The sequence below is a fragment of the Oncorhynchus mykiss genome, chromosome 15 (genome assembly GCF_013265735.2).
Source record: "Oncorhynchus mykiss isolate Arlee chromosome 15, USDA_OmykA_1.1, whole genome shotgun sequence".
Lineage (NCBI taxonomy): Eukaryota > Metazoa > Chordata > Actinopteri > Salmoniformes > Salmonidae > Oncorhynchus > Oncorhynchus mykiss.
Genome location: NC_048579.1, coordinates 1,018,132 through 1,044,325, shown reverse-complemented (window position 1 = coordinate 1,044,325; position 26,194 = coordinate 1,018,132). Strand labels below are relative to the sequence as shown.

General features: G+C 48.1%; 1 protein-coding gene across 1 annotated transcript; it reads left to right on the top strand.

The window, feature by feature from the left end:
- Positions 1–3,458: 3,458 nt before the first annotated feature.
- klhl40b (kelch-like family member 40b) lies at positions 3,459–19,752 on the top strand. Its single transcript, XM_036945626.1, has 7 exons — positions 3,459–4,436; positions 5,388–5,834; positions 7,106–7,269; positions 8,606–8,713; positions 9,153–9,338; positions 9,649–9,798; positions 18,924–19,752. Exons 1-7 carry the CDS (start codon positions 3,732–3,734, stop codon positions 19,033–19,035), a joined length of 1,872 nt encoding a protein of 623 aa, XP_036801521.1. The 5' UTR covers positions 3,459–3,731; the 3' UTR covers positions 19,036–19,752.
- The last annotated feature ends 6,442 nt before the right edge of the window (positions 19,753–26,194 follow it).

Sequence of the window (26,194 nt, the reverse complement as noted above, 5' to 3'; positions counted from 1 at the left end):
TTCTTCTCTTTGCTTGTTCTTGCCATAAAATGGACTTGGTCTTTTACCAAATAGGGATATCTTCTGTATACCACGTTACCTTGTCACAACACAACTGGTTGGCTCAAATGCATTAAGAAGGAAAGAAATTCCACAAATTAACTTTTAAGAAGGCTCCCCTGTTAATTGAAATGCATTCCATTCCTCATGAAACTGGTTGAGAGAATGCCAAGAGTTGGCAAAACTGCCATCAAGGCAAAGGGTGGCTATTTGATGTATTCACTATTATTCCACGATGTAGAAAATAGTAAAAATAAAGAAAAACCCTTGAATGAGTAGGTGTTCTAAAAAATTTGACCGGTAGTACACCTATTTCAAAACCAAAATGTATAAAACAAGATTAAATCTGCAGGCAGTATTACCGAGTTTCAAGCTTCATTATATGGCAAGAAAAGCCTATCTAAGCTACATTATTATGGCCTCTGACACTGACATTACCCACTAAGTTAAACCTAAAAGTATGATCAGCTCAGAAACAACTTGTCACAGCTATTGAAGGAGGAGAACCAAGGTTCAGTGTGGTGAGCGTACATTTTCTTGTATTAATCAAAGTGACGCCGAACAAACAAATAACACTACAAAAACAAACCGTGAAGCTTGCTATGTGCCCTAAGCTATAGATAAACGCAGCAAAAAAAAGAAGCATCCTCTCGCTCTCAAATGTGTTTATTTCCAGCTAACTTAACATGTGTAAATATTTGTATGAACATAACAAGATTCAACAACTGAGACATAAACTTAACGAGTTCCACAGACATGTGACTAACAGAGATGGAATAATGCGTCCTGCACAAAGGGGGGGGGGGGGGGTAAAAATCAAAAGTAACAGTCAGTATCTGGTGTGCTTGAACTTAGCGGAGAGCCACTGAATACTTGACAGTGGCTTCCTCATCTCATCGCTACTCCATCATCTAAACATATATGAAGAGTTGAACGCAATATGGTGGATGGACAACAACCAGGTCTCTACTTTCACCTGTCCACTTCTGTCACATCATTGCATATCTGAAGCAAAGGAGTTTAGAGGAGGAAGGAAGGTATAAGGAGTGGTGAGGAGGAAGGGGGAAGGGAAGGAGCAGAGAGGAGAAAGGAGGAAGGGAAAGAGTGGAGAGAAGGAAGGTGGAAGGAGTTTAGAGGAGGAAGGAAGGTAGAAGGAGTGGAGAGGAGAAATTGAAGGAGTGGAGAGGGGGTAGAGAAGGGGTGGAGAGTAGGAATGTGGAAGGGAAGGAGTGGAGAGGAGGAAGGTGGAGGGAAGGAGTGGAGAAAGGAGGAAGGGAAGGAATGGAGAGGAGGAAGGGAAGGTAGAGAGGAGGGAGGAGGAAGGGAAGGAGTGGAGAGGAGAGGAGGTTGTTGGAAGGGAAAGAGTGGAACGGATGAAGGGAAGGAGTGGAGAGGAGGAAGGGAAGGTAGAGAGGAAGAAGGTGGAAGGAGTGGAGAGGAGGAAGGTGGAAGGGAAGGAGTTGAGAGAAGGAAGGGGGTAGGGAAGGAGTGGAGAGGAGAATGGAGGAAGGGAAGGTGTGGAGAGGGGGAAGGATGAAGAGAAGGTGTGGAGAGGAGGAAGATGGAAGGGAAGGAGTGGAGAGGGGAAAGGTGGAAGGGAAGGAGTGGAGAGGAGGAAGGTGGAAGGGAAGGAGTGGAGAGGAGGCAGGTGGAAGGAGTGGAGAGGAGGAAGGTGGAAGGGAAGGAGTGGAGAGGGGGAAAGTGGAAGAGAAGGTGTGGAGAGGATGAAGATGGAAGGGAAGGAGTGGAGAGGGGAAGGTGGAAGGGAAGGAGTGGAGAGGAGGAAGGTGGAAGGGAAGGAGTGGAGAGGAGGCAGGTGGAAGGAGTGGAGAGGAGGAAGGTGGAAGGGAAGGAGTGGAGAGGGGGAAGGATGAAGGGAAGGAGTGGAGAGGAGGAAGGTGGAAGGGAAGGAGTGGAGAGGAGGCAGGTGGAAGGAGTGGAGAGGAGGAAGGTGGAAGGGAAGGAGTGGAGAGGGGGAAGGTGGAAGAGAAGGTGTGGAGAGGAGGAAGGAAGAAGGGAAGGAGTGGAGAGGAGGAAGGTGGGAGAGAAGGAGTGGAGAGGGGGAAGGAGGTAGGGAAGGAGTGGAGAGGAGGAAGGTGGAAGGGAAGGAGTGGAGAGGAGAATGGAGGAAGTGAAGTAGTGGAGAGGAGGAAGCTGGAAGGATTGGAGAGGAGGAAGGTGGAAGGGAAGGAGTGGAGAGGAGGAAGGTGGTAAGGAAGTAGTGGAGAGGAGAATGGAGGAAGGGAAGGAGTGGAGAGGGGGAAGGATGAAGAGAAGGTGTGGAGAGGAGGAAGATGGAAGGGAAGGAGTGGAGAGGGGAAAGGTGGAAGGGAAGGAGTGGAGAGGAGGAAGGTGGAAGGGAAGGAGTGGAGAGAAGGAAGTAGGAAGGGAAGGAGTGGAGAGGAGAGCAGGAAGGTGGAAGGGAAGGAGTGGCGAGGGGGAAGGGAAGGAGTGGAGATGAGGAAGGTGAAAGGGAAGGAGTGGAGAGAGGAAGGTAGAAGGGAAGGAGTGGAGAGGAGGAAGGAGGTAGGGAAGGAGTGGAGAGGAGGAAGGTGGAAGGGAAGGAGTGGAGAGGAGAATGGAGGAAGTGAAGTAGTGGAGAGGAGGAAGCTGGAAGGATTGGAGAGGAGGAAGGTGGAAGGGAAGGAGTGGAGAGGAGGAAGGTGGAAAGATTGGAGAGGAGGAAGGAGGAAGTGAAGGAGTGGAGAGGAGGAAAGTGGAAGGGAAGGAGTGGAGAGGGGAAAGGGAAGGAGTGGAGATGCGGAAGGTGAAAGGGAAGGAGTGGAGATGAGGAAGGTGAAAGGGAAGGAGTGGAGAGGAGGAAGGTGGGAGAGAAGGAGTGGAGAGGGGGAAGGAGGTAGGGAAGGAGTGGAGAGGAGGAAGGTGGAAGGATTGGAGAGGAGGAAGGTGGAAGGGATGAAGTGAAGAGGAGGAAGGAGGAAGGGAAGGAGTGGAGAGGAGGAAGGAGGAAGGGAAGGAGTGGAGAGGAGAATGGAGAAAGGGAAGGAGTGGAGAGGAGGAAGGAGGACGGGAAGGAGTGGAGAGGAGAATGGAGGAAGGGAAGGAGTGGAGAGGAGGAAGTTGGATGGAATGGAGAGGAGAATGGGAAGGTAAAGAGGAGGAAGGGAAGCAGTGGAGAGGAGGAAGGTGAAAGGGAAGGAGTGGAGAGAAGGAAGAAGGAGGAAAAGGAGTTGAGAGGAGGAAGGGGGAAGGGAAGGAGCAGAGAGGAGGAAGCCACTTTAACTTAACCCCACATGACTCAGGAAGAACTGATCTCGCATGAGGCAGTGTCAGCTGTCCGAGCGGGGAGGGGGGGCGGCGTGTGGTGATGCGGGGTCTATTACATTTCACATGTTCCAGAATGGATTCCACAGAGTGCCCCACACTGAGAACAAGGCTATATATAACCTACCAGTTGCAGCAGGAGTTAAAGGGTCGGGACAGCTGAGGGAGAGAGACCAGCCGCCCCGGAGTACACTCCTTATGGTTCAAATCACAAAGACCGAGCCTCCTTATACCACAAAGGCCGAACCCTTAACTCCTCTTTCCAGGCTGGGCAGTGAAGAGAGCCTAAGCTCGGAGCTCTGCCGTGTGGACAGGAGACAAACAGGACAGACACCAAGGACCAAGACGCCCTAGGTCTCTTGTTCCCTGCTTATCGACTGGGAGTTGTCCCCCTGGACCGAGGTACCATGGCTCTGTCCATCGACCCAACGGAGGAGCCCAGGATGTACCAGCAGACCCTGTTGCAGGACGGACTCTATGATCTACTGGAGAATGACAAGCTGGTGGACTGTGTCCTGAAGATCAAGGGCAAGGAGTTCCCCTGCCACCGTCTGGTGCTGTGTGCCTGCTCGTCCTTCTTTAGGGCCCTGTTCCTGTCAGATCTGGAAGAGGAGAAGAAGAGAGAGGTGGTGTTGGAGGATGTAGAACCGGGGGTCATGGGTCTGATTCTGAAATACCTCTATACCTCCACCATTAACGTGACAGAGCAGAATGTCCAGGACATCTTCTCTGTAGCCAACATGTTCCAGATCCCCTCGATCTTCACAGTGTGTGTCTCCTTCCTCCAGAAGAAACTCAGTCTCAGTAACTGTCTGGCTATATTCCGACTGGGCCTGATGCTGGACTGTCCACGCCTCGCTGTCTCCGCTCGCAACTACGCCTGCGAACGCTTCCAGCTCATCTCCCGTGACGATGAGTTCCTGACGCTGGGGCCCAGCGAGCTGGCAGCTATCTTGACAGCGGACACACTGAATGTAGAAATGGAGGAAGAGGTGTTTGAGGCCGTGGAGAAGTGGGTCGGTCAAGATGTGGAGAACAGGCTGAAGGAACTACCCGGACTGATGGACTGTGTCAGACTCAGACTGGTCCACAAGGACTACTTTACTGAGATGGTGAGCAGTATGGTCTAGTGTTAAATCTCCCTGTCCCACCAGGTGGAGAAGCATGTGATTGTTGTATTAAATCTCCCTGTCCCACCAGGTGGAGAAGCAGGCTATTCTGATAAATCTCCCTGTCCCACCAGGTGGAGAAGCAGGCTATTCTGATAAATCTCCCTGTCCCACCAGGTGGAGAAGCAGGTGATACTGATAAATCTCCCTGTCCCACCAGGTGGAGAAGCAGGCTATTCTGATAAATCTCCCTGTCCCACCAGGTGGAGAAGCAGGTGATACTGATAAATCTCCCTGTCCCACCAGGTGGAGAAGCAGGTGATTCTGATACATCTCCCTGTCCCACCAGGTGGAGAAGCAGGCTATTCTGATAAATCTCCCTGTCCCACCAGGTGGAGAAGCAGGCTATTCTGATAAATCTCCCTGTCCCACCAGGTGGAGAAGCAGGTGATACTGATAAATCTCCCTGTCCCACCAGGTGGAGAAGCAGGTGATTCTGATACATCTCCCTGTCCCACCAGGTGGAGAAGCAGGCTATTCTGATAAATCTCCCTGTCCCACCAGGTGGAGAAGCAGGCTATTCTGATAAATCTCCCTGTCCCACCAGGTGGAGAAGCAGGCTATTCTGATAAATCTCCCTGTCCCACCAGGTGGAGAAGTATGTGATTGTTGTATTAAATCTCCCTGTCCCACCAGGTGGAGAAGCAGGTGATTCTGATACATCTCCCTGTCCCACCAGGTGGAGAAGCATGTGATTCTGATAAATCTCCCTGTCCCACCAGGTGGAGAAGCAGGTGATTCTGATAAATCTCCCTGTCCCACCAGGTGGAGAAGCAGGTGATTCTGATAAATCTCCCTGTCCCACCAGGTGGAGAAGCAGGTGATTCTGATAAATCCCCCTGTCCCACCAGGTGGAGAAGCAGGTGATACTGATACATCTCCCTGTCCCACCAGGTGGAGAAGCATGAGTGGATCTGCTCCAACCCTGAAATGGAGAAGAGGCTTCAAATGGTCAGAGACGCTCGTGCTGGAAAACTGCCTGACCTCCCGCCTCAGAAGAAAACAAAGAAGAAGACAGAAGAAAATAAGACAGAGCAGAAGGGAGGAGAGGAGAAGGAGGGAGAGGAAGAGGAGGAGGAGGAGGAGGCTCTACTCCCGGGGATCTTGAATGATCAACTGCGTTTTGGGATGTTCCTGAGAGACCTGGTGTTCATGGTGAGTGACACGGGGGCGGTGGCGTACGACCCCACAGGGAACGACTGTTACGTCGCCTCGCTCTCCACTCAGATCCCCAAGAACCATGCCTCCCTTGTCACCAAAGAGAACCAGATCTTCGTTGCTGGGGGGCTGTTCTACAATGAGCTGAATAAGGAGGATCCTCTCAGCTCCTACTTCTTACAGGTAGGATGTTGTAATTATTATACACCTGTTATTAATACAGGTAGGCTGTTATAATTATTATAAACCTGTTATTAATACAGGCAGGATGTTATAATTATCATACACCTGTTATTAATACAGGTAGGATGTTAAAATTATTATACGACTGTTATTAATACAGGTAGGATGTTATAATTATTATACACCTGTTATTAATACAGGTAGGATGTTATAATTATTATACACCTGTTATTAATACAGGTAGGATGTTATAATTATTATACACCTGTTACTAATACAGGTAGGGTGTAATAATTAATATAAACCTGTTATTAATACAGGTAGGATGTTATAATTATTATAAACCTGTTACTAATACAGGTAGGATGTTATAATTATTATACACCTGTTATTAATACAGGTAGGCTGTTATAATTATTATACACCTGTTATTAATACAGGTATGATGTTATAATTATTATTCACCTGTTACTAATACAGGTAGGATGTTATAATTATTATAAACCTGTTATTAATACAGGTAGGATGTTATAATTATTATACACCTGTTACTAATACAGGTAGGATGTTATAATTATTATACACCTGTTATTAATACAGGTAGGTTGTTATAATTATTATACACCTGTTATTAATACAGGTAGGATGTTATAATTATTATACACCTGTTATTAATACAGGTCAGATGTTATAATTATTATACACCTGTTATTAATACAGGTAGGCTGTTATAATTATTATACACCTGTTATTAATACAGGTAGGATGTTATAATTATTATATACCTGTTATTAATACAGGTATGATGTTATTATCATGTTATTATCAAATTTTACTTGGATAATTCCTTTGGATCTGCATTGAGATCCAGGTATCTTCTGCATGGTCACCAAGTCATTGAGTAGAGGTATCTTCTGCATGGTCACCAAGTCATTGAGTACAGGTATCTTCTGCATGGTCACCAAGTCATTGAGTAGAGGTATCTTCTGCATGGTCACCAAGTCAACACACCAGTAGGCCTAGTTACACCATTCTCTCTCGCTCTCTGGGATCCTATTGAAGATGCCATAGAGCAGGGGAGACCTCCCTCCTCCACATTATAGATGTTATAATGTGGCTGTTTCCATTACAGAGATGCTGGCTGGCTGGCTGGCTGGCTGCCTGGCTGTCTGTCTGTCTGTCTGGCTGTCCATAGATCTGTCTGTCCTGTCAATATCTCAGCATGTAGACAGCTGCCCTGTCTCTGACCTCTGACATCTGTGACCTCCCAGTACGACCCAGTGAGTGCTGATTGGCTGGGCATGCCCCCCATCCCCTCGCCCCGTTTCCTGTTCGGCCTGGCTGAGGCGGAGAACAGCATCTTCATGGTGGGAGGGAAGGAGCTGAAGGAACAGGAGTCCAGTACACTGGACTCAGTGCTGGTCTATGACAGACAGTAAGTTACAGTCTATGTGACAGCACCAGTAAAAGCACCCAGTAACTGTCCTGTCTATGTGACCTGAATGCTCTCGTTGGCTGGCCCTCGTTTCATATTCGTCGCCAAACCCACTGGCTCCGGGTCATCTATAAGTCTTTGCTAGGTAAAGCCCTGCCTTATCTCAGCTCACTGGTCACCACAGCAACACCCACCCGTAGCACGCGCTCTAGCAGGTATATCTCACTGGTCACCCCCAAAGCCAATTCCTCCTCTGGCCGCCTGTCCTTCCAGTTCTCTGCTGCCAACGACTGGAACGAATTGCAAAAATCACTGAAAGCTGGAGACTCATATCTCCCTCACTAACTTTAAACATCAGTTGTCAGAGCAGCTTACTGTCAGGTGTGTGCGTACTGGGAGTGGAGTCAGGTGCAGGAGAGCAGAGAGTTGTGAACAGGCTCACACTTTATTTAGGCAGGAGAAACCAACAGACTGACGCCACTGCGTCATAACCTCCAGCCCACAGGCAAAAGTGCAAACGTGAAAACAGTCACAATAATACTATATAAACACAATAACATACCTCGTGAAATAAAACACGGAATAAACGCATACCAGTAAAGAGCGTCAACATACACACGTAACACAAAACAATCTCACACAAAGACATGAGGGGGAACAGAGGAATGCAGTGTTATTGGGGAATGAAAACCAGCAGGGAACAAGACAAAACAAATGGATAAATGAGAAATGGAGATGCGATGGCTAGAAAGCCGGTGACGTCAAACGCCGCACGAACAAGGAGAGGAGCCGACTTCGGCGGAAGTCGTGACACTTACCGATCACTGCACCTGTACACAGCCCATCTGTAAATAGCCCATCCAACTACCTCATCCCCATACTGTTATTTATTTATTTTTGCTCCTTTTCACCCCAGTATCTCTACTTACACACCATCAAATTGTAATTATTTCGCTACTACGGCCTATTTATTGCCTTACCTCCATAATCTTACTCCACTTGCACACACTGTATATAGACTTCTCTATTGTGTTATTGACTGTACGTTTGTTTATTCCATGTGTAACTCAGTGTTGTTGTTTGTGTCAAACTGCTTTGCTTTATCTTGGCCAGGTCGCAGTTGTAAATGAGAACTTGTTCTCAACTGGCCTACCTGGTTAAATAAAGGTGAAAAAAATAAAATAAATAAACAATAGAGATATGAATCACAACACAATGGAAGAGTCATTTAACCTGCTGCCTCAGAGGAGTGATGTAATCAGGATGTTGTCAAATTGTTAGAATGTAGTCTGAGCTAGCAATCTAATGTGTACCTCTCTGTGTTTGTCCTCCTCAGGTCTTTTAAATGGGGCGAGTCTGACCCCATACCGTACCCCGTCTACGGCCACGCTACTGTGTCTCACGACGGACTTATCTATGTGATCGGAGGAAAATCGGATAGCAAGTGAGTTATTAACGTGATACTGCATTCTCTTCCACACTGTTGGTGTACAGCTCAGTCACGGTGTGGAGCTCAGTCACGGTGTAGAGCTCAGTCACGGTGTAGAGCTCAGTCACCGTGTACAGCTCAGTCACGGTGTAGAGCTCAGTCACGGTGTAGAGCTCAGTCACGGTGTAGAGCTCAGTCACGGTGTACAGCTCAGTCACGGTGTAGAGCTCAGTCACGGTGTACAGCTCAGTCACGGTGTACAGCTCAGTCACCGTGTACAGCTCAGTCACCGTGTACAGCTCAGTCACCGTGTACAGATCAGTCACCGTGTAGAGCTCAGTCACAGTGTACAGCTCAGTCACGGTGTAGAGCTCACTTAGGACAGTATGATCACTAACAACAACAACTATTACAACTGCTGCTGCTACTACGAGGATGTGTGTCTGTCCTGTAGGAAGGTGACGAAGAGGATGTGTGTGTACTATGCACAGCGGTTTGAGTGGAAGGAGCTGGCTCCGATGCAGCTGGCCCGCTCTCTGTTTGGAGCCACCATCCATAAAGACAAGATCTACGTAGCAGCAGGTGTCACAGACACCGGCCTGACAGACACCATGGAGGTCTATGACATCAACACCAACAAGTCAGTAGCAGGCCTGCAGCCTCAAAGTGTGTGTGTGTGTGTGTGTGTGTGTGTGTGTGTGTGTGTGTGTGTGTGTGCGTGCGTGCGTGCGTGCGTGCGTGCGTGTGTGTGTGACAGACTTCATGGAGGTCTACGATAGTAACACCAACAAGTTAGATTTCACATTACTGAAAGTGTTCGGAAGTCTGAGTTCACTGTGCTGCCAACATATTCTCTCTGGGAGCTGATGATGATTCAAGACAACAATGAACAGTGCCTGATTTACCTTTACTCATATGGCTGTTATTAAACCCATATTCCGTGTCTCCAGGTGGTCAGACTTTGTGGAGTTCCCTCAGGGTCGTAGCTCACTCAGTCTGGCGTCGGTGGCCGGGGGTCTCTACGCTGTTGGAGGCTTCGCCATGATGCCCAGCGAGGACAAGGAGGAACTCCTCCCCAAGGAGATGAATGACATCTGGAGGTGAGGAACAAACTGACGTTGGGTTGGAGGCAGGGAGAGTCAGGGCTATGGTTGGAGGCAGGGAGAGTCAGGGCTGGGATTGGAGGCAGAGAGAGTCAGGGCTATGGCTGGAGGCAGGGAGAGTCAGGGCTATGGTTGGAGGCAGGGAGAGTCAGGGCTGGGATTGGAGGCAGAGAGAGTCAGGGCTATGGTTGGAGGCAGGGAGAGTCAGGGCTATGGTTGGAGGCAGGGAGAGTCAGGGCTATGGTTGGAGGCAGGGAGAGTCAGGGCTGGGATTGGAGGCAGAGAGAGTCAGGGCTATGGCTGGAGGCAGGGAGAGTCAGGGCTATGGTTGGAGGCAGGGAGAGTCAGGGCTATGGTTGGAGGCTGGGAGAGTCAGGGCTATGGTTGGAGGCAGGGAGAGTAAGGGCTAGGGTTGGAGCAGAGAGAGTCAGGGCCATGGTTGGAGGCAGGGAGAGTCAGGGCTATGGTTGGAGGCAGGGAGAGTCAGGGCTATGGTTGGAGGCAGGGAGAGTCAGGGCTGGGATTGGAGGCAGAGAGAGTCAGGGCTATGGCTGGAGGCAGGGAGAGTCAGGGCTATGGTTGGAGGCTGGGAGAGTCAGGGCTATGGTTGGAGGCAGGGAGAGTCAGGGCTAGGGTTGGAGCAGAGAGAGTCAGGGCCATGGTTGGAGGCAGGGAGAGTCAGGGCTATGGTTGAGGCAGGAAGAGTCAGGGCTAGGGTTGGAGCAGAGAGAGTCAGGGCTATGGTTGGAGGCAGGGAGAGTCAGGGCTATGGTTGGAGGCAGGGAGAGTGAGGGCTATGGTTGGAGGCAGGGAAGGTCAGGGCTAAGGGTGGAGGCAGAGAGAGTCAGGGCTAAGGTTGGAGGCAGGAAGAGTCAGGACTAGGGCTGGAGCAGAGAGAGTCAGGGCTATGGTTGGAGGCAGGGAGAGTCAGGGCTGTGGTTGGAGGCAGGGAGAGTCAGGGCTATGGTTGGAGGCAGGGAGAGTCAGGGCTTTGGTTGGAGGCAGGGAGAGTCAGGGCTATGGTTGGAGGCAGGGAGAGTCAGGGCTATGGTTGGAGGCAGGGAGAGTCAGGGCTATTTTGGAGACAGGGAAAGTCGGGGCTATGGTTGGATGCAGAGAGAGTCAGTGATATGGTTGGAGGCAGAGAAGATCAGGGGTATGGTTGGAGGCAGGGAGAGTCAGTGCTGTGGCTGGAGGCATGGAAGGTCAGGGCTATGATTGGAGGCAGGGAAGATCAGGGCCATGGTTGGAGTTAGGGAAGATCAGGGCTATGGTTGGAGGCAGGGAGAGTCAGGGCTATAGTTGGAGGCAGGGAGAGTCAGGGCTATGGTTGGAGGCAGGGAGAGTCAGGGCTGGGATTGGAGGCAGAGAGAGTCAGGGCTATGGCTGGAGGCAGGGAGAGTCAGGGCTATGGTTGGAGGCAGGGAGAGTCAGGGCTATGGTTGGAGGCTGGGAGAGTCAGGGCTATGGTTGGAGGCAGGGAGAGTCAGGGCTAGGGTTGGAGCAGAGAGAGTCAGGGCCATGGTTGGAGGCAGGGAGAGTCAGGGCTATGGTTGGAGGCAGGGAGAGTCAGGGCTGTGGTTGGAGGCAGGGAGAGTCAGGGCTATGGTTGGAGGCAGGGAGAGTCAGGGCTGTGGTTGGAGGCAGGGAAGGTCAGGGCTATGGTTGGAGGCAGGGAGAGTCAGGGCTGTGGTTGGAGGCAGGGAGAGTCAGGGCTAAGGTTGGAGGCAGAGAGAGTCAGGGCTATGGTTGAGGCAGGAAGAGTCAGGGCTAGGGTTGGAGCAGAGAGAGTCAGGGCTATGGTTGGAGGCAGGGAGAGTCAGGGCTATGGTTGGAGGCAGGGAGAGTGAGGGCTATGGTTGGAGGCAGGGAAGGTCAGGGCTAAGGGTGGAGGCAGAGAGAGTCAGGGCTAAGGTTGGAGGCAGGAAGAGTCAGGACTAGGGTTGGAGCAGAGAGAGTCAGGGCTATGGTTGGAGGCAGGGAGAGTCAGGGCTGTGGTTGGAGGCAGGGAGAGTCAGGGCTATGGTTGGAGGCAGGGAGAGTCAGGGCTTTGTTTGGAGGCAGGGAGAGTCAGGGCTATGGTTGGAGGCAGGGAGAGTCAGGGCTATGGTTGGAGGCAGGGAGAGTCAGGGCTATTTTGGAGACAGGGAAAGTCGGGGCTATGGTTGGATGCAGAGAGAGTCAGTGATATGGTTGGAGGCAGAGAAGATCAGGGGTATGGTTGGAGGCAGGGAGAGTCAGTGCTGTGGCTGGAGGCATGGAAGGTCAGGGCTATGATTGGAGGCAGGGAGAGTCAGGGCTGTGGTTGGAGGCAGGGAGAGTCAGGGCTATGGTTGGAGGCAGGGAGAGTCAGGGCTTTGTTTGGAGGCAGGGAGAGTCAGGGCTATGGTTGGAGGCAGGGAGAGTCAGGGCTATGGTTGGAAGCAGGGAGAGTCAGGGCTGTGGTTGGAGGCAGGGAGAGTCAGGGCTATGGTTGGAGGCAGGGAGAGTCAGGGCTTTGTTTGGAGGCAGGGAGAGTCAGGGCTATGGTTGGAGGCAGGGAGAGTCAGGGCTATGGTTGGAGGCAGGGAAGGTCGGGGCTATGGTTGGAGGCAGAGAGAGTCAGTGATATGGTTGGAGACAGAGAAGGTCATGGCTATGGTTGGAGGCAGGGAGAGGCAGGGCTATGGTTGGAGGCAGGGAAGGTCAGGGCTATGATTGGAGGCAAGGAAGGTCAGGCCTATGATTGGAGGCAGGGAGAGTCAGGGCTATAGTTGGAGACAGGGATAGTCAGGGCTGTGGTTGGAGGCAGAGAGAGTCAGGGCTCTGGTTGGAGGCAGGGAGAGTCAGGGCTATGGTTGGAGGCAGGGAGAGTCAGGGCTGTGGTTGGAGGCAGGGAGAGTCAGGGCAATGGTTGGAGGCAGGGAGAGTCAGGACTGTGGTTGGAGGCAGGGAAGGTCAGGGCTATGGTTGGAGGCAGGGAGAGTCAGGGCTGTGGTTGGAGGCAGCGAGAGTCAGGGCTATGGTTGGAGGCAGGGAGAGTCAGGGCTATTGTTGGAGGCAGGGGGAGTCAGGGCTATTGTTGGAGGCAGGGAAGGTCGGGGCTGTGGTTGGAGGCAGGGAGAGTCACTGCTATGGTTGGAGTCAGGGAGAGTCAGGGCTATTTTTGGAGGCAGGGAAAGTCGGGGCTATGGTTGGATGCAGAGAGAGTCAGTGATATGGTTAGAGGCAGAGAAGGTCAGGGGTATGGTTGGAGGCAGGGAGAGTCAGGGCTGTGGCTGGAGGCAGGGAAGGTCAGGGCTATGATTGGAGGCAGGGAAGGTCAGGGCTATGGTTGGAGGCAGGGAAGATCAGGGCTATGGTTGGAGTTAGGGAAGATCAGGGCTATGGTTGGAGGCAGAGAGAGTCAGGGCTATAGTTGGAGGCAGGGAGAGTGATGGCTATGGTTGGAGGCAGGGAGAGTCAGGGCTATTGTTGGAGGCAGGGAAGGTTGGGGCTATGGTTGGAGGCTGAGATAGTCAGTGATATGGTTGGAGACAGAGAAGGTCAGGGCTATGGTTGAAGGCAGGGAGAGTCAGGGCTATGGTTGGAGGCAGGGAAGGTCAGGGCTATGATTGGAGGCAGGGAAGGTCAGGGCTATGATTGGAGGCAGGGAGAGTCAGGGCTATAGTTGGAGGCAGGGAGAGTCAGGGCTATGGTTGGAGGCAGGGAGAGTCAGGGCTATGGTTGGAGGCAGGGAGAGTCAGGGCTGTGGTTGGAGACAGGGAGAGTCAGGGCAATGGTTGGAGGCAGGGAGAGTCAGGACTGTGGTTGGAGGCAGGGAAGGTCAGGGCTATGGTTGGAGGCAGGGAGAGTCAGGGCTGTGGTTGGAGGCAGTGAGAGTCAGGGCTATGTTTTGAGGCAGGGTAGGTCAGGGCTATGATTGGAGGCAGGGAAGGTCAGGGCTATGTTTGGAGGCAGGGAGAGTCAGGGCTATGGTTTTAGGCAGAGAGAGGCAGGGCTATGATTGGAGGCAGGGACGGTCGGGAATATGGTTGGTGGCAGGAAGAGTGAGGGCTATGGTTGGAGGCAGGGGAGGTCAGGGCTATAGTTGGAGGCAGGGAAGGTCAGGGCAATTGTTGGAGGCAGGGGAGGTCAGGGCTATGGTCGGAGGCAGGGAGAGTCACGGCTATATTTGGACACAGGTAGAGTCAGGGCTATGGTTGGAGGCAGGGGGAGTCGGGGCTATGGTTGGAGAAAGGGAAGGTCAGGGCTATGATTGGAGGCAGGGAAGATCAGGGCTATAGTGGGAGACAGGTAGAGTCAGGGCTATGGTTGGAGGCAGGGAGAGTCGGGGCTATGGTTGGAGAAAGGGAAGGTCAGGGCTATGGTTGGAGGCAGGGAAGGTCATGGCTATGGTTGGAGGCAGGGAAGGTCAGGGCTATGGTTGGAGGAAGGGAGAGTCAGGGCTATGGGTAGAGGCAGGAGGAGACAGGGCTGTGGTTGGAGGCAGGGAAGGTCAGGGCTATGGTTGGAGGCAGGGAGAGGCAGGGCTATGGTTGGAGGCAGAGAGAGTCAGGGCTATGGTTGGAGGCAGGGAGAGTCAGGGCTATGGTTGGAGGCAGGGAGAGTCAGGGCTATGGTTGGAGGCAGGGAGAGTCAGGGCTGTGGTTGGAGGCAGGGAGAGTCAGGGCTGTGTTTAGAGGCAGGGAGAGTCAGGGCTGTGGTTGGAGGCAGGGAAGGTCAGGGCTATGGTTGGAGGCAGGGAGAGTCAGGACTGTGTTTGGAGGCAGGGAGAGTCAGGGCTATGGTTGGAGGCTGAGAGAGGCAGGACTATGATTTGAGGCAGGGAATGTCGGGAATATGGTTCGAGGCAGGGAGAGTGAGGGCTATGGTTGGAGGCAGGGAAGGCCAGGGCTATTGTTGGATGCAGGGGAAGTCAGGGCTATGGTTGGAGGCAGGGAGAGTCAGGGCTATAGTTGGAGGCTGAGAGAGGCAGGACTATGATTTGAGGCAGGGAATGTCGGGAATATGGTTGGAGGCAGGGAGAGTGAGGGCTATGGTTGGAGGCAGGGAAGGCCAGGGCTATGGTTGGAGGCAGGGAGAGTCACGGCTATAGTTGAAGGCAGGGAAAGTGAGGGCTATGGTTGGAGGCAGGGAAGGTCAGGGCTATGGTTGGATACCTGAGGCCCACTTCTGTCCTCTTACCCAACCTCCTGCTCTCTCCTCTTACCTGACACCCTGTTCTGTCCTCTTACCTGACACCCTGTTCTGTCCTCTTACCTGACACACTGTTCTTTACCCGTACCTGCCCTCCTGTTCTGTCCTCTTACCTGACACCCTGTTCTGTCCTCTTACCTGACACCCTGTTCTGTCCTCTTACCTGACCTCCTGTTCTGTCCTGTTACCTGATGTCCTGTTCTGTCCCCTTACCTGCCCTCCTGTTCTGTCATCTTACCTGACCTCCAGTTCTGTCCTCTTACCTGATGTCCTGTTCTGTCCCCTTACCTGCCTTCCTGTTCTGTCCTCTTACCTGACACCCTGTTCTGTCATCTTACCTGACCTCCTTTTCTTTCCTCTTACCTGACTTCGTGTTCTGTCCTCTTTCCTGACGTCTTCTTCTGTCCTGTTACCTGATATCTTCTTACCTGACATTCTGTTCTGTCCTCTTACCTGACATTATGTTCTGTCCTCTTACCTGACAGCCTATTCTGTCCTCTTACCTAACGGCCTGTTCTGTCCTCTTACCTGACGTTCTGTTCGGACCTCTTACCTGACGTTCTGTTCTGTCCTCTTACCTGACGTCCTGTTCTGTTCTCTTACCTGACGTCCTGTTCTGTCCTCTTACCTGACCTCCTGTTCTGTCCTCTTACCTGACACCCTGTTCTGTCCTCTTACCTGACACCCTGTTCTGTCCTCTTACCTGACCTCGTGTTCTGTCCTCTTACCTGACCTCCTGTTCTGTCCTCTTACCTGATCTCCTGTTCTGTCTTCTTAACTGATGTCCTGTTCTGTTTTCTCACCAAACGTCCTTCCTGTTCTGTCCTTTTACCTCACGTCCTGTTCTGTCCTCTTACCTGATGTCCTGTTTTGTCTTCTTACCAAACGTTCTGCCACCTTCTGTCCTCTTACTTAACGTCCTGTTCTGACCTTTTACCTGAGACCCTCTTCTGTCCTCTTACCTGTTGTACTGTTTTGTCTTCTTACCAAACGTCCTGCCTGTTCTGTCCTCTTACCTGACTTCCTGTTCTGTCCTATTACCTGACTTCCTGTTCTGTCCTATTACCTAACCTCCTGTTCTGTCCTTTTACCTGTCACCCTCTTCTGTCCTTTCACAAGACGTCCTCCTGTCCTCTTTCCTGACGTCTTCTTTTGTCCTGTTACCTGATATCTTCTTACCTGACATTCTGTTCTGTCCTCTTACCTGACATTCTGTTCTGTCCTCTTACCTGACAGCCTATTCTGTCCTCTTACCTAACAGCCTATTCTGTCCTCTTACCTGACGTTCTGTTCTGTCCTCTTACCTGACGTCCTGTTCTGTCCTCTTACCTGATGTCCTGTTTTGTCTTCTTACCAAACGTTCTGCCTCTTCTGTCCTCTTACTTAACGTCCTGTTCTGAACTTTTATCTGAGGCCCTCTTCTGTCCTCTTACCTGTTGTCCGGTTTTGTCTTCTTACCAAACGTCCTGCCTGTTCTGTCCTCTTACCTGACTTCCTGTTCTGTCCTCTTACCTGACTTCCTGTTCTGTCCTATTACCTGACTTCCTGTTCTGTCCTCTTACCTGACCTCGTGTTCTGTCCTCTTACCTGACCTCCTGTTCTGTCCTCTTACCAGATCTCCTGTTCTGTCCTCTTACCTGATGTCCTGTTCTGTTTTCTCACCAAACGTCCTTCCTGTTCTGTCCTTTTACCTCAAGTCCTGTTCTGTCCTCTTACCTGATGTCCTGTTTTGTCTTCTTACCAAACGTTCTGCCTCTTCTGTCCTCTTACTTAACGTTCTGTTCTGTCCTCTTACCTGACCTCCTGTTCTGTCCTCTTACCTGACGTCCTGTTCTGTCCTCTTACCTGACCTCCTGTTCTGTCCTCTTACCTGACCTCCTGTTCTGTCCTCTTACCTGACACCCTGTTCTGTCCTCTTACCTGACGTCCTGTTCTGTCCTGTTACCTGATGTCCTGTTCTGTCCCCTTACCTGCCCTCCTGTTCTGTCATCTTACCTGACCTCCTGTTCTTTCCTCTTACCTGACCTCGTGTTCTGTCCTCTTACCTGACCTCCTGTTCTGTCCTCTTACCTGACCTCGTGTTCTGTCCTCTTACCTGACCTCCTGTTCTGTCCTCTTACCTGACCTCGTGTTCTGTCCTCTTACCTGACCTCCTGTTCTGTCCTCTTACCAGATCTCCTGTTCTGTCTTCTTAACTGATGTCCTGTTCTGTTTTCTCACCAAACGTCCTTCCTGTTCTGTCCTTTCACCTCACGTCCTGTTCTGTCCTCTTACCTGATGTCCTGTTTTGTCTTCTTACCAAACGTTCTGCCTCTTCTGTCCTCTTACCTAACGTCCTGTTCTGTCCTTTTACCTGAGCCCCTCTTCTGTCCTCTTACCTGTTGTCCTGTTTTGTCTTCTTACCAAACGTCTTGCCTGTTCTGTCCTCTTACCTGACTTCCTGTTCTGTCCTATTACCTGACTTCCTGTTCTGTCCTATTACCTGACTTCCTGTTCTGTCATTTTACCTGATGCCCTCTTCTGTCCTTTCACAAGACGTCCTCCTGTCCTCTTACCTGACGTCTTCTTCTGTCCTGTTACCTGATATCTTCTTACCTGACATTCTGTTCTGTCCTCTTACCTGCCCTCCTGTTCTGTCATCTTACCTGACCTCCTGTTCTTTCCTCTTACCTGACCTTGTGTTCTGTCCTCTTACCTGACCTCCTGTTCTGTCCTCTTACCTGACCTCGTGTTCTGTCCTCTTACCTGACCTCCTGTTCTGTCCTCTTACCTGACCTCGTGTTCTGTCCTCTTACCTGACCTCCTGTTCTGTCCTCTTACCAGATCTCCTGTTCTGTCTTCTTAACTGATGTCCTGTTCTGTTTTCTCACCAAACGTCCTTCCTGTTCTGTCCTTTCACCTCACGTCCTGTTCTGTCCTCTTACCTGATGTCCTGTTTTGTCTTCTTACCAAACGTTCTGCCTCTTCTGTCCTCTTACCTAACGTCCTGTTCTGTCCTTTTACCTGAGCCCCTCTTCTGTCCTCTTACCTGTTGTCCTGTTTTGTCTTCTTACCAAACGTCTTGCCTGTTCTGTCCTCTTACCTGACTTCCTGTTCTGTCCTATTACCTGACTTCCTGTTCTGTCCTATTACCTGACTTCCTGTTCTGTCATTTTACCTGATGCCCTCTTCTGTCCTTTCACAAGACGTCCTCCTGTCCTCTTACCTGACGTCTTCTTCTGTCCTGTTACCTGATATCTTCTTACCTGACATTCTGTTCTGTCCTCTTACCTGACATTCTGTTCTGTCCTCTTACCTGACATTCTGTTCTGTCCTCTTACCTGACATCCTATTCTGTCCTCTTACCTAACAGCCTATTCTGTCCTCTTACCTGACGTTCTGTTCTGTCCTCTTACCTGACGTTCTGTTCTGTCCTCTTACCTGACCTCCTGTTCTGTCCTCTTACCTGACGTCCTGTTCTGTCCTCTTACCTGACCTCCATTCTGTCCTCTTACCTGACGTTATGTTCTGTCCCCTTACCTGACGTTCTGTTCTGTCCTCTTACCTGACCTCTGTTCTATTCTCTTTCCTGACATTCTGTTCTTTCCTTTTACCTGACATCCTGTTCTGTCCTCTTACCTGACATTCTGTTCTGTCCTCTTACCTGACATTCTGTTATTTCCTTTTACCTGACATTCTATTCTGTCCTCTTACCTGACCTCCTATTCTGTCCTCTTACCTGACATCCTGTTCTGTCCTCTTACCTGATGTTCTGTTCTGTCCTCTTACCTAACACCCTGTTCTGTCCTCTTACCTGACAGCCCGTTCTGTCCTCTTACCTGACATCCTGTTCTGTCCTCTTACCTAACATCCTGTTCTGTCCTCTTACCTACCACCCATTCTGTCCTCTTAACTGACGTCCTCTCCTGTCCTCTTTCCTGATGTCCTGTCCTCTCCTCCTGCAGGTATGACGAGGGGGAAAGGAAGTGGGTGGGTGTTCTGAGGGAGATCCAATACGCCTCTGGGGCCACCATCTTGGGGGCACGACTCAACACGCTTCGACTCACCAAAATGTAACACTCCTCAACACCATGAGACTCACCAAGTTGTAAAGATGTTACATTTTTCACAGTGCCACCTGTTCCAACCCATGACATCTGTTATTTTATCAATTCTGTTGTGTTTGACCTGGAGGGAGTTTGTGAGAGGTCACATTGAAAAGCATCTTTGGGGCCTCCAGAGTGGCGCAGGAAGCAGTCTAAGGCACTGCATTTCAGTGCTTGAGGCATCACTACAGACCCGGGTTCGATCCCAAGCTGTGTCACAACTGTCCGTGACTGGGAATCCCATAGGGCGGCGCACAATTGGCCCAACATCGTCCGGATTAGGGTAGGGTTTGTTGTCCGGGGGCTTTACTTGGCTCATCACGCCCTAGCCACTCCTTGTGGTGGGCCGGGTGCCGGCAGGTTATCAGTTGAACAGTGTTTCCTCCGACACATTGGTGCAGCTGGCTTCCAGGTTAAATTTCTCAGAGGATGCATGATTCAACTTTAGCCTCTCCCAAGCCCTTTGGGGAGTTGCAGCGATGAGACAAAATAGTAATTGGATCACAATTGGATATCACGAAATCGGGGAGAAATAGGGGTTAAATACTAACAACAACAAAAATATATATACAGTACAAGTCAAAAGTTTGGACACACCTACTCATTCAAGGGTTTTTCTTTATTTTTACTATCTTCTACATAGTAGAAAAATAGTGAAGACATCAAAACTATGAATTAACACATGGCATCATGTAGTAAGCAAAACATTTTAAACAAATCAAAATATATTTTATATTCGAGATTCTTCATAGTAGCCATCTTTTGCCTTGATGACAGCTTTGCACACTCTTGGCATTCTCTCAACCAGCTGCACCTGGAATGCTTTTCCAACCTTCTTGAAGGAGTTCCCAGATATGCTGCTTTTCCTTCACTCTGCAGTCCAAATCATCCCAAACCATCTCAATTGGGTTGAAGTCCAGTGATTGTGGAGGCCAGGTCAATCACTCTCCTTCCTGGTCAAATAGTGCTTACACAGCCTGGAGGTGTGCTGAGTTGATTTCCTGTTGAAAAACAAATGATAGTCCCAATAAGTGCAAACCAGATGGGATGGTGTATCACTGCGGAATGCTGTGGTAGCGATGCTGGTTAAGTTGGACTTGAATTCTAAATAAATCACAGACAGTGTCACCAGAAAGCACCCCCACACCTCCTCCTCCATGCTTCATTGTGGAAACCAAAAAAGAAAAACCAATAAAGAAAAACCCTGGAATGAGTAGATGTGTCCAAACTTTTGACTGATACTGTACATTCAGATACAGTGGGGAGAACAAGTATTTGATCCACTGCCGATTTTGCAGGTTTTCCTATTTACAAAGCATGTAGAGGTCTGTCATTTTTATCATAGGTACACTTCATCTGTGAGAGACAGAATCTAAAACAAAAATCCAGAAAATCACATTGTATGATTTTTAAGTAATTCATTTGCATTTTATTGCATGACATAAGTATTTGATACATCAGAAAAGCCAAACTTAATATTTGGTACAGAAAACTTTGTTTGCGATTACAGAGATCATACGTTTCCTGTAGTTCTTGACCAGGTTTGCACACACTGCAGCAGGGATTTTGGCCCACTCCTCCATACAGACCTTCTCCAGATCCTTCAGGTTTCGGGGCTGTCGCTGGGCAATACGGACTTTCAGCTCCCTCCAAAGATGTTCTATTGGGTTCAGGTCTGGAGACCTTGAGATGCTTCTTACGGAGCCACTCCTTAGTTGCCCTGGCTGTGTGGTTCGGGTCGTTGTCATGCTGGAAGACCCAGCCAGGACCCATCTTCAATGCTCTTACTGAGGGAAGGAGGCTGTTGGCCAAGATCTCGCAATACATGGCCCCATCCATCCTCCCCTCAATACGGTGCATTCGTCCTGTCCCCTTTGCAGAAAAGCATCCCCAAAGAATAATGTTTCCACCTCCATGCTTCACGGTTGGGATGGTGTTCTTGGGGTTGTACTCATCCTTCTTCTTCCTCCAAACACGGCGAGTGGAGTTTAGACCAAAAGGCTCTATTTTTGTCTCATCAGACCACATAACCTTCTTCCATTCCTCTTCTGGATCATCCAGATGGCCATTGTCAAACTTCAGATGGGCCTGGACATGCGCTGGCTTGAGCAGGGGGACCTTGCGTGCGCTGCAGGACTTTAATCCATGACGGCATAGTGTGTTACTAATGTTTTTTTTGAGACTGTGGTCCCAGCTCTCTTCAGGTCACTGACCAGGTCCTGCCGTGTAGTTCTGGGCTGATCCCTCACCTTCCTCATGATCATTGATGCCCCACGAGGTGAGATCTTGCATGGAGCCCCAGACCGAGGGTGATTGACCGTCATCTTGAACTTCTTCCATTTTCTAATAATTGCGCCAACAGTTGTTGCCTTCTCACGAAGCTGCTTGCCTTTTGTCCTGTAGCCCATCCCAGCCTTGTGCAGGTCTACAATTTTATCCCTGATGTCCTTATACAGCTATCTGGTCTTGGCCATTGTGGAGACGTTGGAGTCTGTTTGATTGAGTGTGTGGACAGGTGTCTTTTATACAGGTAACGAGTTCAAACAGGTGCAGTTAATACAGGTAATGTGTGGAGAACAGGAGGGCTTCTTAAAGAAAAACTAACAGGTCTGTGAGAGCCGGAATTCTTACTGGTTGGTAGGTGATCAAATACTTATGTCATGCAATAAAATGAAAATTAATTACTTAAAAATCACACAATGTGATTTTCTGGATGTTTGTTTTAGATTCCGTCTCTCACAGTTGAAGTGTACCTATGATAAAAATTACAGACCTCTACATGCTTTGTAAGTAGGAAACCCTGCAGAATCGGCAGTGTATCAAATACTTGTTCTCTCCACTGTATATTTCTAATAGAAAAAAAAAAGAAAAAAACAAATATATATATATATATATATATTTATATAATATATATACAAATAAAATTGCATATCTCTTTTAGCACAGCTTGAAAGACTGGAATGTAAATGTTGAGTGGCTTAACTGCAGGTAAATTGTACATTTAAATATTCAATAAAATAATAAAAAGACTGTAACCACAGGAGCTGCACCTCTTCCAAGACCACAACACATCTACAGGATGCTATTATTACAACATGTCTAGAGGACTCTATTATTACAACACGTCTGGAGGACTTTATTATTAACACTTCTAGAAGACTCTATTATTGACACATCTAGAGGACTCTACTATTAACACTTCTAGAGGACTCTATTATCAACACTTCTAGAGGACTCATCTAGAGGACTATTATCAACACTTCTAGAGGACTCTATTATTGACACATCTAGAGGACTCTACTATTAACACTTCTAGAAGACTCTATTATTGACACATCTAGAGGACTCTACTATTAACACTTCTAGAAGACTCTATTATTGACACATCTAGAGGACTCTACTATTAACACTTCTAGAGGACTCTATTATCAACACTTCTAGAGGACTCTATTATCAACACTTCTAGAGGAATATATTATCAACACTTCTAGAGGACTCTATTATTAACACTTCTAGAGGACTCTATTATCAACACATCTAGATGACTCTATTATCAACACTTCTAGAGGACTCTATTATTACAACATGTCTAGAGGACTCTATTATTACAACACGTCTGGAGGACTTTATTATTAACACTTCTAGAAGACTCTATTATTGACACATCTAGAGGACTCTACTATTAACACTTCTAGAGGACTCTATTATCAACACTTCTAGAGGACTCTATTATCAACACTTCTAGAGGACTCATCTAGAGGACTATTATCAACACTTCTAGAGGACTCTATTATTGACACATCTAGAGGACTCTATTATTAACACTTCTATAGGAATATATTATCAACACTTCTAGAGGACTCTATTATCAACACTTCTAGAGGACTCATCTAGAGGACTATTATCAACACTTCTAGAGGACTCTATTATTGACACTTCTAGAGGACTCTATTATCAACACTTCTAGAGGACTCATCTAGAGGACTATTATCAACACTTCTAGAGGACTCTATTATTGACACATCTAGAGGACTCTATTATTAACACTTCTAGAAGACTCTATTATTGACACATCTAGAGGACTCTACTATTAACACTTCTAGAGGACTCTATTATCAACACTTCTAGAGGACTCATCTAGAGGACTATTTTCAACACTTCTAGAGGACTCTATTATCAACACTTCTAGAGGACTATATTATTGACACATCTAGAGGACTCTATTATTAACACTTCTATAGGAATATATTATTGACACATCTAGAGGACTCATCTAGAGGACTCTATTATTAACACTTCTAGAGGACTCTATTATTAACACGTCTAGAGGACTATATTATTAACACTTCTAGAGGACTGTATTATTAACACTTCTAGAGGACTCTATTATCAACACTTCTAGAGGACTCTATTATCAACACATCTAGAGGACTCTACTATTAACATTTCTAGAGGACTCTATTATCAACACTTCTAGAGGACTCTATTATCAACACTTCTAGAGGACTCTATTATCAACACTTCTAGAGGACTCTATTATTAACACTTCTAGAGGACTCTATTATCAACACTTCTAGAGGAATATATTATCAACACTTCTAGAGGACTCTATTATTAACACTTCTAGAGGACTCTATTATCAACACATCTAGATGACTCTATTATCAACACTTCTAGAGGACTCTACTGTGATGCCCTCTGGTACCCCCCAAACTCGCTGTGTCCAAATCAACTCCTCTGAGTTTAACAGAGTTTAACTCACATATAATGCTAGCAGTTCACGGGAGCAGACGTAGAGCAGACTTCTGGAGTGGGGAAAGAATGAATGCTTTTCACTGTGTAGATACATTGTGTCAATTAAAACTGTCTAATTGAAGATAAATCATCTGTGTTATTGTTGAATTCATTCATTAAATGTCCATCAGCTGTGACACTATGACACAGTATGACACAGGAGCCAGATGAGAACTGGGCCACCTTCAGTTTCCAATGTTGTGATCATTTTAGATAGAAATGCCACAAATAGAGTCAATATGATTCCTTGGTCTACATGTCAGAGAGGCGTCTTTGTTCTACATAACATATTTCTGTCTGAAGTTTCCAAGATGTCCTGCTGAACACGTCCCTGGGTTCAGAAAGAGTAGTGCTGGGTCCTACAGTGGGCAGTCTTTACAGCTGCTGCACCAGTGGTATCAACACAGTATAGAAGAATTGAAGCTAGTGAATGCCATCAATAAAACATAACATTAATTTCAAACATACAAAACCAAAACATTTAATTCAAACATCACTCCACTCTACACACAGAAATAACAACATGAAACAGTTTTGGAATAATATACCTATATTGTTTACTATTGAATTAGTCTCCTGTGTTACACATGATAAACACGAACCGATAGGATACATGTAATGTTAATAGCACCTCTAGACACTATAGTGCTCATTGTTTAAGTACGGTGTTTATATAGCTAGCCCATACAACTACTGTATAGTCATGGTCTATTTTAGACCAGTCTACTAAGACATTGGGTTTACACTGTAATGTATAGAATCAACGAATGGTAGACACAATATGACTGGTTTTAATGCAGCAGTAGGAAGCGGTAGTTAGGTACATGAAAACCTTTAAAGTGTTCGAGGAGAGAGATGCTTTTCCAACTTTGATTCGGGTATTACATTGTTGATTTCTATTACGGTAAATGTAGGCCTTTCTTTTCCTCAGAACTGGACGTTTACTAGACCCACTAACCCAACCTCACATGTGCAGAACCACCAACCTCTCCTACTTTGAAACATTAGATTTAACACTAGAACAGACCATAAGGAAACAATGACCCTCCATTGTGAAAACATTAACTCTGTCTCCATAAGCCTTAATATACACACGGTCTTCTCACCAGCCAGAAGGAACATAGAAAAGTAAATTCCTCAGAGGTCGAAATTCAAACCACTTTTCTTCCAGCTAAAGGCCACAGAATCAACCCCACTGGACTACAGCCTCCATCTTTTAGCTTATCCCAAGAACTACAAATCCCAACAGGCTTTACAAAAAACACTCAACGTCCCGGCCCTAACCTAGCTGGCCAGCGGGACCTGCCTGGTTTCACTTTTCGACAAACATTAGCTTTTTTTTATTTTTTATAATGAACGCAAAACGCAAACAATCACACTTCTGAGAACCAACTCATCAGCTCCAACATACCCTGGTTTAAGGACATGTTAACTAAACAGGGACCTTTTAAAAGTCCCTTCTCTTTCCTTCGAGTGTAACATATCCATTATCATGTTAGACATGATCACACAGATTCAAAGCATTTGATCAATTAACAGGGTTGGCCAGTAAGTGCTTTTTCATGAAAAACATAAACATACTCACACAATTAAATACCAAGTTCCATTACCCACAATCCTTCAGATCTGATACTAGGGATGCTTATCTCTCTCTAATGGCAACACAGCACTGAAACCTCTTTAAGATACAGTAAATATATTGATTGTGAGCCAATCAAGCACCGATCCATCACCAAGCATCTTAGAGTGCAAAGACTATAAAGAGATGGCTGTAAAGTAATGCTCTCTGTCTAATAGTACCTATTCAATACTACTTTCTCTTGTTACTCATTTGGCTATTGATGTACATTTCCACATCATTCTGATGTAGGGTTGCAGAATTCCAGGAACGTTGAATACATTCCCCGGTTTTCTAGAAATCCTGGTTGGAGGATCCTGGAAGGTTGCAACCACATTCTGACCCAAAGTGCTATACCAGTAGTACCACCACTACCATTCCTCCTTAACCAATACCCACCAACCAGCCCTAACTAACCCAATACCCACCAACCAGAGCTAACTAACCCAATACCCACCAACCAGCCCTAACTAACCCAATATCCACCAACCAGCCCTAACTAACGCAATACCCACCAACCAGCCCTAACTAACCCAATACCCACCAACCAGCCCTAACTAACGCAATACCCACCAACCAGCCCTAACTAACCCAATACCCACCAACCAGAGCTAACTAACCCAATACCCACCAACCAGCCCTAACTAACCCAATATCCACCAACCAGCCCTAATTAACCCAATATCCACCAACCTGCCCTAACTAACCCAATACCCAC